This window comes from Schistocerca piceifrons, chromosome 6 (genome assembly GCF_021461385.2).
Source record: "Schistocerca piceifrons isolate TAMUIC-IGC-003096 chromosome 6, iqSchPice1.1, whole genome shotgun sequence".
In the NCBI taxonomy this organism is placed as follows: domain Eukaryota; kingdom Metazoa; phylum Arthropoda; class Insecta; order Orthoptera; family Acrididae; genus Schistocerca; species Schistocerca piceifrons.
In genome coordinates, this window is record NC_060143.1 from 573,804,863 (window position 1) to 573,817,915 (window position 13,053).

The window sequence follows — 13,053 nt, forward strand, 5'->3', positions numbered from 1 at the left end:
CTGTAAACGAGAGGGTCTTGCAGATCCATACATTGTGCACCAATAATCGAGCCAAGACCACATGAAGGCTCTGTAAAACGGTACATAATCTAAAACTCTGTTAACCATTTATTGCATTGATGGAGCCTGATGTCACTGCTAGTTTTATTAAGGATGCAGCTTAAAACTTCCCAGATTCAACAGTGATGATGTGGAGGATTTCCTTTGATACCAAAATTTTATCCAAATGACTATTGCTTATCACTCTAAATTTCTTCTCGTGGCGGTGTTTCAAACAAATTGTGCTTATGAAAAACTGCATATTCTAAAAAAGCTGAAGAATCACATTACTAAAGCAATTCATATACGAACTGTATATGTGTTCCAAAAAGGTTGCTTAGCACATGGTCTGCGCATGCATACATACTATAAAGAAAAGGTACTAGTTCAGCATATGGACTAGTTCAACTGTGTGTTACATTACTTGTATTTCTATACCTCGGTATCTTTTTAAAAACTGAACACAATTTATATATTTGAATTTGATGTAAATGATATTACTATACATTAAAGGATAACGAGAATATGTCACTGTGCTTCATTGTAGTGAATAATTAATTATATAAAAATATTACTTATTAGGATGGTGCTTAAGTTTGTAGTGTTTTTCCACAAGTTTAATAAACCCAACAGATACACATCAACAGAGACTTTAGTCATCAATAATATATTCTCCTTCACTATTTACAACAGTCTGCCAATGCTGGGGTAACTCTTTGATTCCTCAAGTGTAGAAACAATGTGATTTTCAGGTGAAGAACTCGTCAAGCCATGTTTGGAGCACATTTTCGTCCAGAAAGGAAGTCCACTGAAGGTTGTTCAGTAGACAGAGTAAAATGTGAACATCTGAGGGCACTAGATCAGGTGAATGAGGTGAGTGCAGAATGTCTTCTCAGCCCAACTCCTGTATAATGTCTTCTGTCAGCCTAGCAGAATGTGTGCGGGCATTATTGGGGAGCGGCATTACTTCACGCAGTCTTCCTGGTCATTCTTCTCGGACTGCATCTGCAAGATGTCTCAGTTGTTGACAATAAATGTCAGCAGTGATGGTTACGACTCAGAGAAGCAATTTGTGGTATACCACACTGTTGCTGTTCCATCAGATGCGTAACATTATCTTTTGCAGATGCATGCAAGTCTTTGTACGGGGAGTTGCTGCTTTGCCTGGACTCAATCATCCCTTTCTTTTCCTTAAGTTAGCAGACAGACACCATTTCTTGTCACCAGTAATGATACAGGATAAGAATGTTCGGTGCTGCTCATGAACCATTTGATGACAAGCAAGCAGTGGTGCAGATATGGCTACCCGCTAATTTTTGTGATTTTAGTTTAGAGCACACGGTACCCACACACCCGATTTGTGAATCTTCCCCCTGCATACAAATGTCACGCAATGGTGGAATGAACATAGTTTATTACAATTGCCAGTTATCAAGCACAGTATCATTCTGCATTAATGTGTTCAAATATCTTCATCCACCCCCCGAAGGTCTTCCTGGATGTGAAGAGTCACTGATGTCAAACTGATGCTCCTTAAAACGAGAAAACCATTTTCTTGCCATGCTCTGTCCAATGGAATTATCCCCATACATGGCACAAATGTTTCTGGTTGCCTCCATTGCTGCCACCCCTCTACTGAACTCAAACAGAAGAATATGTCGGAAATGTTCCAATTTCTCCATTTCTACTCAATTTTCTAGTACCCACAGCTCCACTCACTATCTCCAGATAAAAAATGACAATACGTAAACTTAAACAGCACCAGTAACCTACAAATACAAAACGACAATCAATAAATAAACCCACAGAAATCACAATAGCAACAAGCAAAGAAAAAATGCTATGAACTTATGCACCAACCTAATACATTGAAAATAAAGACCACAAACATACTGACAGAGTTTCAAAACATTTAGTTACTTCTCCGGCACCACATTAACCTCTGCCTTTGAAAATTGACATTAACTGTGACTTCTGAGAATTTAAACTCATCCTATTGTATGTTTGCTAAAGGCTAATAGGGCTCTTTTTTTCGTATCTTGAAACTTTTACTTTCTTTTCAATCTCAACTTTCTCTTTTTTAAAGCAGGTGATATAAATACACATGATGTCTTCTTATATGTCTTACCTAATATTATGTCCCGTATAATGTCCAAACACGTAGTGTATTCATTTCTGTCAAGGCCATCTAGTACGTTACAGTCATCTGTATTTAGTATGCACAGAGTCTGTGCCAGATGGTGTCTCTAAACAAAAGGCAGCAGGGAGACAAAATTAATGAAAATAATAAAACTAAGTCACCAAATGAGTACTTTAAGGAAAAAGGTAATAGTTTTCAATTTAGCATCACTGTGACATACACTACATGTTAAGTCCAGTGGATGAAACTCTTAATTCTCACCTCCATAACAGATCCTTCAGAACTGTACAGACTTGCTAAGACTGTTCCAGATTCTGTCTGAAAGGAATTGTTTGTTCCGCGATGGTCTAAATCGTGACACAAGCATGATATAATGAACGCTAGTCCTTCCAATGCCCTAAATGTTGAGGAAATGAAATAATTACACATGTAATGACAAAGTCTAAGATTCTTCACTATTTCAGGAAATCATACAAATATAAGAACTTACGTTATATACGATTTATTTATTAGGTCAAGATTTTTAACCAAAAGGAAGGCAAAATGGGCCACAGAGAATGCATGCATCCAGTTGTGATATGGTGTGTCCCGATATCCTTTCTTCACGAGGAGAATAAATCTGAAGCACGAGAAAAGAAAAATTACATAAAAACAACAGACTATTTTCATAATGGGAAACAGATGCATGGCTTTATATATGACCTCATAAGATACAATTCAGCTAATGAGAAAAGTGACCAGACAAGATGCAGCAAGTATGATGTAGAGCAGGGGTAGCCAACATTTTTCCTTACTCCTCCCCTTTTTGTATCTCTGTTATCAGCAAAATTTTCTAACTGTCCAGCAGTTCCACAATAATTTCATAATATTGTTACTTTTATAAAATTTATAAAGCAGAGCAACTGCAAGTAAAGGCATATAATAATAATACTTACCAAATATTTTATGTCAGAATTGTATGACAATATTTTTAAAAGTCCTACAACATACTATTCACCATGAATGGTCCTATAGTAGGCAGCAGGGACCACCACTGATTGAGAGGAACAAACAACAAAAATACTTTGGCTCTAGTAGACTGACACAGCAATGTAAGTATGCCAGAACAGTTTATGTGCCAACATACTCACAGCATGTTCAAATGCTGCAGGAATTTTGAGAAACATATTTGTATATTATTTAGCAGAGGTGAACTATGGTGGCAGTTTATGGCAGTGCTAGTGATGGACTCCCATTGCACTTTTACATTTGATTTGAAACAAAAAGATGGTATTTAAATTTATCAGTACATCACTTCATTGTTGGTCCAACAGCACACAATCACCTGATTCTCACTACACTTTATAATAGGCCGTCAACTGTAGTGTCTCCATTTTATTTTGTGTCTCCAAGATTCACATCGATATATAATATTAAATAGGTGATATAACCTATGATGTGTGTTCTTTTGTCTCCCTCTTTATGAAGACAGAGACAAAACCAGAGAAATTAGTGCATGTTTATCAGCAGAAAGGAACAGACATTTTTCCCACAAGCTCTGCTGTTACATGATATTTGCCCTTACATGTGATGTACTTAGAATTAAATAACATGGTGTCATTACTTTGAATAATTTCATGAAGAAGTGTATAAGGAGTTGCACACTTGAAGCAAGAACTCTGCGCTCTAACCTGAATAAATACTAACAAGGCAAATGAAATTCTACTTATGTGTCTTCTGTGTTTTATTAATCAAAACACATTTATATTCCCAGAACACTATCCACAGAGGACCAAAGTAAAAATAAATATTTTGCAACATTCTGTTGCCCATTAAATAGGTGATGTAGTCTGCAATTTAAAAACTTTGATATATGATTCCAGATAAAGGCATAAATACACAATTAAAAATAAAACAAACTACTGACTAGGAGGAGATGTTACAGAACCCAACAGATGACATTTTAGTGCACATCATGCCATTTTTTTCAACCCTGTCTTTTCTTAACATTTTCTCTATGTTTGAAAATGTACCACAACAAACAGCCCAGGAGTAAATAATCTGCTGCAGCACTGTAATATGAAAATACCACAAGCAAAATCTGTTTTTATTAGTATCCATTAAAAACACATCACATATGAAGGTAAACGTTTACAAATACTCCTAATCTACCACTGCCTGTTTGGAGGAAGAAGAAGAAGAAGAAGAAGAAGAAGAAGAAGGGGAGAAAGAGAGATAAAGAAAAGTAAAACACTATGGAAATATTGAGAACTACAGGCATAACAATATGTGTGAAATACAATGCCACATGAATACCCTAGAGAAGCCATTTCTACATTTGTATTACCATTATTTCTACTGTCCTTTCATCTTGTTATTCCTCATCACAAGAGAGAAAGGAGAACAAGCAAATAGATTAGGGAACATTCTGCAGTGGGAATGTAACTACAATTTTAATGAAAATGAAATGGAAGTGGGCAAGACTTGGTCTGGTTGGATGGTAGATGGACCAAGAACATTCTTTGTTGTATTCCAAGAGAAAACTGAGATTCAGAGCTCATGGAGGATGGGGATGTGACATCACAAAACATACACGAGCAAAAGGTGGAAGGTAAAGGTGAAAACCATAACACAACAAATTAGTTGGTCTATATCCATCAGAGGATCTCAAATGTCTGATGATGATGACAATGATGAATACAATAAACTACTAGGAAAAATGGAGCTATGCAGAGACCTTATATCTAAAGCTTAAAAAGGTTCATGTTGTCACTCATATTTCCTGCTAAACTAGGTGAGTGAAGGAAACTGTGCCTGCAGGATACAATGGCTAAAAAGTATTATGTCCCATTTCTATGAATCCAGGTACAAAAAAATAACTCCATATTTTATCACCTGATGAGAAAATAAAGGATGCACATAATCAAGTGCTCTTTATTTTTATAATCTTTTTAAGTAAAAATGAAATATTAACACAAAGTTTTCATTTAGCCCTGTGAACTCTTCAACTCAACTAATTAAATTAATTTTCTGTCGATGTTTTCCTCCAGACGAACTGAATGTATTTCAAAAAATTACACCTACTGAGAAGGTTTACAACTCCTTTTTATACATTTTCTTCTCAAAAGCTCATAGATGACACTGGCTAGTTCAATAAATTAGCTGATTTACTCCGTTCAACTCCCTTCAATCTTTCACCCAAAAGTAAGAGGCAACCAAGCAGATGCTGCACTATTAACGAAATAAGAGTTTAGTTGCTTAAATAGAATATTATGGCTCAAAATATACCACTCACATGTTATGAGAATGAAGACATAAATTAATGCATTCCACTATCCTCCATCCACTGGGTGAAAGAGGCATGGTAATTAACTCTGATCCTGTTATCAAACAGCTAAAAAGCTAACTGCCATTGTGGTTAATCTTTAGCACTGTAACTTTTGCTACATTAATTAGTTATTTACAAAAGTAATAATTAGCACATTCTTTCTAACAACGAGAAGTTCTTCAAATTATTGTTGATTTTTTCCTCTTTCACACAGCCCTTTCATAAGAATAAAATATGTTGTTGTTGTGGTCTTCAGTCCTGAGACTGGTTTGATGCAGCTCTCCATGCTACTCTATCCTGTGCAAGCTTTTTCATCTCCCAGTACCTACTGCAACCTACATCCTTCTGAATCTGCTTAGTGTATTCATCTCTTGGTCTCCCTCTACGATTTTTACCCTCCACGCCGCCCTTCAATACTAAATTGGTGATCCCTTGATGCCTCAGAACATGTCCTACCAACCGATCCCTTCTTCTGGTCAAGTTGTGCCACAAACTTCTCTTCTCCCCAATCCTAATCAATACTTCCTCATTAGTTATGTGACCTACCCATCCAATCTTCAGCATTCTTCTGTAGCACCACATTTCGAAAGCTTCTATTCTCTTCTTGTCCAAACTATTTATCGTCCATGTTTCACTTCCATACATGGCTACACTCCATATGAATACTTTCAGAAATGACTTCCTGACACTTAAATCTATACTAGATGTTAACAAATTTCTCTTCTTCAGAAACGCTTTCCTTGCCATTGCCAGCCTACATTTTATATCCTCTCTACTTCGACCATCATCAGTTATTTTGCTCCCCAAATAGCAAAACTCCTTTACTACTTTAAGTGCCTCATTTCCTAATCTAATTCCCTCAGCATCACCCGACTTAATTAGACTACATTCCATTATCCTTGTTTTGCTTTTGTTGATGTTCATCTTATATCCTCCTTTCAAGACACTGTCCATTCCATTCAACTGCTCTTCCAAGTCCTTTGCTGTCCCTGACAGAATTACAATGTCATCGGCGAACCTCAAAGTTTTTATTTCTTCTCCATGAATTTTAATACCTACTCCGAATTTTTCTTTTGTTTCCTTTACTGCTTGCTCAATATACAGATTGAACAACATCGGGGAGAGGCTACAACCCTGTCTTACTCCCTTCCCAACCACTGCTTCCCTTTCATGTCCCTCGACTCTTATAACTGCCATCTGGTTTCTGTACAAATTGTAAATAGCCTTTCGCTCCCTGTATTTTACCCCTGCCACCTTTAGAATTTGAAAGAGAGTATTCCAGTCAACATTGTCAAAAGCTTTCTCTAAGTCTACAAATGCTAGAAACGTAGGTTTGCCTTTCCTTAATCTTTCTTCTAAGATAAGTCGTAAGGTCAGTATTGCCTCACGTGTTCCAGTGTTTCTACGGAATCCAAACTGATCTTCCCCGAGGTTGGCTTCTACTAGTTTTTCCATTCGTCTGTAAAGAATTCGTGTTAGTATTTTGCAGCTGTGACTTATTAAGCTGATAGTTCGGTAATTTTCACATCTGTCAACACCTGCTTTCTTTGGGATTGGAATTATTATATTCTTCTTGAAGTCTGAGGGTATTTCGCCTGTTTCATACATCTTGCTCACCAGATGGTAGAGTTTTGTCAGGACTGGCTCTCCCACGGCCGTCAGTAGTTCCAATGGAATATTGTCTACTCCGGAGGCCTTGTTTCGACTCAGGTCTTTCAGTGCTCTGTCAAACTCTTCACGCAGTATCGTATCTCCAATTTCATCTTCATCTACATCCTCTTCCATTTCCATAATATTGTCCTCAAGTACATCGCCCTTGTATAGACCCTCTATATACTCCTTCCACCTTTCTGCTTTCCCTTCTTTGCTTAGAACTGGGTTTCCATCTGAGCTCTTGATATTCATACAAGTCGTTCTCTTATCTTACTTTACAAATTAATTCCTATAGCTTGGAAATGACATGCTTCCAGACATGCCACTTCGTAACTACTTATTGACAATTCAATGCTCCTCCTATTTTCCGTGAGTGGGCATCTACAGTTCTAACTTATTTAGAAAATTACACTAGTTAGAAACACCATTATTATACCCGTGCAGTAGTTAATGGCCAAATACCGGTACTAAATAATAAATATAGTATGTTGATAATTATTACTCTCAGACCATCTAAAAAAACTGAATAAAACACAATTTTTGTGCCCTTTGTGTTTCACCTTTATTCTTTGCAAGGCTTTTCAGTAATCTGGAATATGTACATATTTTTTGTTTGTACTATTTACTTTACTTTTAGGATGTTGTAAACATAGCTTATAAACAACATCCTCATTGTAAACTAAATAGTATAAACAAAAAAATGTACATATTCCAGGGCACAGAAGATGCCTTGAAATGAATAAAGGTGAAATGTGCATGGCACAAAAATTGTGTTTTATTCAGTTGTGATTAGATGGTCCCAAAGTAATGATTATCAGCATTCTGTAATTGTATATGCAATTTAGGACAGCAGGACTACAAAAGTGAATATGTTACCAAATAATGATGTCACACAACAGTGCATAACACAAACAATGGAAAATCCAGGATGGAATAATGACAATGTTATAAAAAGAATAGACTGCTCCTCGCCATATAGTGGAGATGCTGAGTTGCCGGCAGGTGTAACAAAACAACCGTCAAACAAGTAAGCTTTTGGCCAAAAAGCCTTTCATTAGAACTAGACAACACACGCATGCAAGCATGCACGCGTGCGTGCCCACACACACACACACACACACACACACACACACACACACGGCCAAAAAGGCTTTCATTAGAACTAGACACCCCCCCCCCCCCCCCCCCCCACACACACACACACACACAGGCGCACGCATGCATGCGTGCATGCATGCATTCATTCATTCATTCAAATGAAAATTCAAACGCAGCTCACACAGAAATAATCACACTCATGTGTGTGAGAGTTGTCTAATTCTGACGATGGCCATTTTGGTCAAAAGCTTGTGCCTACCGGCGACTCAGCATCTCCATTATATGGTGAGTAGCAATTTATCAGCATATAACATTTATAAATATAGTACAATACAAAATAACAATTCAGATGAGAACATTTGACATTACTTATAATAATAAATAACACACAAAATGACAAAACAGAAGTCATCCATCTCAATATTTACTATCTTTTCAACAGCAAAGTGTTACAACTGTCATAAAATAAAACTAGCAACAACTGCTGCTACATACTTACAAATATCTTTCAGGCAGAATAGGAAGTAAATCCCCACTTAAGGCATATGCCATTAACACAGAATTTCTTTTAAAAAATGTTGTCAATCCACATCAAATGTTATATTTCTTAATGATATACGAGTTCTTTCAAAAAATTCCAGAACTTTGTTCACAAAATTTTTCTATGCTTACTCCTGACTTATTGTGCTCTGTCGCTTTTGAAATACTCCCCTCCACGATTGATACACTGCTCCGAACGTCGCTTCCACTTCCGGAAGCAGTCTGGGTACACCTCTTACAGGATTGTGGAAAGCACCGTCTGCGAATTTTTCTTCATCTCATTTCAATGGGGTTTTCAATTTTGGAAATTAAAAAAAGTCCACATGGGCAATGTCTGGAGAGTATGAAGGATGAGGCAGCACAAGTGATTTCGTTTTTTGTGCAATATACATGCACCAACAGGGATGAATGTACGGGTGCGTTATTGTGATGCAAGAGCCATAAACTGTCTCGCTACATTTCAAGCCATTTCCTCCTCACATTTTCTCACAGGCTTCACAACATGTCCCGGTAGTATCATTGATGAACAATTTGTCCCATTTTCTCGCAGGCTTCGCAACACTTTCCGGTAGTATCATTGATGAACAGTTTGTCCCTGTGGCACAAATTCATGATGAACCAATCCTTCAAAGTCAAAGAAAACTATCAGCATGACTTTGACCTGACTTGATGAGGCTTTGGTCTTGGAGAACCTTTCACAACCCATTGTGAAGATTGAAGCTCGGTCTCAACATCATAACCATAGACCTATATCTCACTCTCAGTTATGATTCTCTTAAGTAACATCTCGTTCTCATTTGCATGAGCCAAAAGCTCTTCACAGATTGCGAAGCAAAGATCTTTCTCGCCTTGACTCATGAGCTGTGGGATGAACATTGCAAACTTTATGAAAAATTGAAGGCCCTAAATATTTAATTCAGAAAGATGAAAATTCATATGTTGTGTCACTTTGATATAAAAATATTAACTATGTGACTCCATTACACTACCTCTATTAGTTTTCAAGTTGACAAACTGCCTATTGGCTTCTGTCTCTGGTTCTTTGGACGACATTTGTCTGATGATTTTACTGACATTTCGCCAGCACGAGTGAGTGGCATTGTCAAAGCTTCACCCTCCATTGCTGGTGGTGAACTGGAGCCGAGCTCACTGCCGCAGACTATATGTACCTGGCACGCCAACATCCAAGGGCTTCTCTGCGGTCATATCCGGTACGTTTCTTCTCTTGCTACCTGCAATGGTTGTTCATGCAACACGGAAAGACAGGATCCATTTACCTTAAGGCTTTCTTCTTTCTTGTTGAAGCTATTCCCATGTTTTTGTATTTCTATCACCTCTCTGAACAAGTGGGTGTGATAGTGCTTCTCTACAGTCAGAACTTCCATGTCGGAATGAAAAAATCCCTATTAACATCACATTAAGTATCATTTGTTTTTGTTATCGAAAGTTCTAATTACAGCACTCGATTACAATGATGAAATAATACAGCTGTACTATGTTTCAAGACTTTAGTATAAGTAACAATCATTGTACGGAATCTTAATGAGACAGTTCAGAGGTCATTTTCTACTGTCAGCTCCATTCTACAAATTCTAGCCAGCAACGTTTAAATGCGATCGAGCTAAAGCTTTTTCAGCAACTGAAGCCCACTTAACTCAACTCATACAAAAATTAAGAAGATTATAAATTGTTAAACAACAGAATTATTAATTAATACATGTTTGAGAAATGGGCCCATTTGGATGCTGCTACCTGTGCCTAGAGCAGTTGTTAGCACATGTTCCTTTCGGTGGTCTGCTGCACCCATATATAAATACAGCCCGAAAGGTAGTGGGAAGAAACACTTTTCATTGAGATACCAATTTGTTTGTGTCAGTCAAACGCCGGAATCCACTGTACCTCAGATGATGTCAGAACTGCGCACGTACTTAAAGAGTTTTTGGTAAAAGTAGGAAATGGACTCTTGAGGATTGCTCACATTTCATGGAAGTAACTGTTTGTGTACTGCCAGTAATGTTGACAAAACCACGTGGCAAGTGGTGAGATTATTTTGTTTATTCCAAGTCAGGGCAGTACAGCTTTTTACTTGGAAATTCGCACAGAGGTTGCCTATGAACTGTTAATGGTGCTGTTTCCAATATGGATATTATTATTATCATTAGAGATATTACTACATATTGTGTATGTGAACTTTTACTGAATATCTCAATCAGTCAAAACTCTAAACTCTTATTTATAGTGAAAGTTTCCTGATCCTGCTGATTAAGTAGCAAGTAGGAACATTTTCTTGCAGTGAGTACAATCAGTAGTGTGGACATGCAGAGTGGAAATTATGGCCAGTATGTTCACCATTGCTTTCTACCGGACCCAGAAATGGTTCTCAGGCTCTTGTAAACAGCGACAATAATTACCCGCTGCCCCTCGTACGGTACATTGGGTGGGAAACTGAAAAGTGAAAGTGATCGATACAACAAAGAGAACTCAGTAGGCACAAACAGGATACCATAGTAAAATATGCCAAAACTAGTGTGAGAATAGTGTTAAAATTTCCTTATGTGTGTGGAAGCTAAATTGTAAATGTTAGCCCCAGTAACCCAGAACATGACAGAAGAATATAAGACAATGACACTACATTGAGGCTACTACCGACACTGAAGTTTGATGATGGTGCATCATCAAGGAGCTGCATGGACTTGCAAGCTACCTGCAATCTACTGTGCATGCTCATTGCCCAGCCCCTCCCTCCCAGAGCTACTGGAGTAGGTGATACCTGCTGCCATCCTCAGAGCCACAGCTGTTGCTGCTTGCAATATGTTGGGACACATCTCATCTCATGTGCTGGTACACCATGTCAGTATCACTCATTGAGATCAAGCAATTAAGTCAAGAATATTTGAAGTATTTGTTAATTGCATCTAACAGGCTATTAAAAATGGAATATAATGATAAGGATAATGTGTGCCAGTTAAGATGAAACCAGTCTTTGACAATGAAGTCTCAGAATTAGAAATTGAAATTAACTATGGTTCCAACAAAGGAATAATTTCAAAATCTATATGTGATTTGTAGAAATTAGAAGTGGAGGTAAATTTCAATGTTGCGGCAAAATTCTGATGATGAGGTAACTGAAGTTCAGGTCAAAAAAGAAAAAGTAGAAATAATAAAGTTATCAGATAACAAAACCGACGTCAATATTTCTGAAATTCAGCCAAGTCAGGGAATGCAAGAAACTCCTTTAGAACCAGATGAAAGCCAAGCACTAAGGCAGAGGCACCAAACTGGATGCAATTACTGTTTTCTAAACTTGAATAACATCATAAAGAACTGAATACTAAGATGGAGTCCAATAGTAAACAGTTAAGTAGTGAGATTGAGTCTAGTAACAAAGAATTAAACAGGAAGATTAAATCTAGTATTGAAGAACTAAAGGATAATAGTAACGAACTAAAGGATGAAATGACTTAAAAACTGAATAGCTTACATTATAAAATTGCTTCTAACTCCCAACATCTGCCAAGTCAAAGTAGGGCAACTGCTAACTAAATTGCATAGTTTTTCCAAAGCGAAATTGGTGAAGTTCAGAAAGATTTCAAAGACGCAAATGATTTTATGGAAGGGAGGAGGTTGTCAGAAAGAATAGGCAACAAATCCAAACATTGCTCTAATCAATCTGCAGAAGTAACTACTAAAGTAAATGCTTGCCAAAAGGATATTAAGAAAGCAAAATCTGTTTGTGTTAACTCATATGAAGATGTAATGAAGATGTTGATAAAAAGTTTTCTGAAAGAGTGGAAGCAGTGCAACTATAGGAATAAGAACTAAATACTAGTATTACTAACACAGAAAATAGAGTAACCTCTGGTAGCTCTTGCAACACTTCAGTTGATGCCACTTTCATTGGATGTTGTAAATTTTTAGGTTTTGATCCAGACAAACAAATTCACCCATTAGAGTTCTGGAATGATTTTGAGGATGTTTTGCCAAATGCAGTGTTAGAATGTGAAAAATTTTATTTCATAAGAAGCCATTTGTCAGGTGATGCTTTGCAACGGTCAGGTGACGAAATGGTTAGATGCAGACCTCTTTCTGAATTTAAAACTGGATTTCTTAATGAGTACTGGTCACATAACAAACAAAAAGATGTTTTGAGAGAGTTTTGGAGTGATAAAAAGTTTATTCTTGGTCGTGAATCAGTTAAAGAGTTTTCTAGAAGGTGGTTTTCACGGCTGTCACATCTGACAGAAAAGATGAAACTGGAAGTGATTATCATGAGACT

At 37.2% G+C, this 13,053-nt stretch overlaps 1 protein-coding gene across 1 annotated transcript in view; it reads right to left on the reverse strand.

Annotated features, from left to right (window-relative positions):
* Nucleotides 1–13,053, reverse strand: part of LOC124802876 (cGMP-dependent 3',5'-cyclic phosphodiesterase-like) — a 267,877-nt gene that overhangs the window by 68,427 nt on the left and 186,397 nt on the right. The window contains exons 9-11 of the mRNA XM_047263921.1: nt 2,670–2,798; nt 2,441–2,576; nt 2,168–2,285 (exon numbers count right to left, since the gene is read on the reverse strand). Coding sequence (XP_047119877.1) covers nt 2,168–2,285; nt 2,441–2,576; nt 2,670–2,798 — 383 coding nt within the window. The remainder of the gene's footprint in view (nt 1–2,167; nt 2,286–2,440; nt 2,577–2,669; nt 2,799–13,053) is intronic.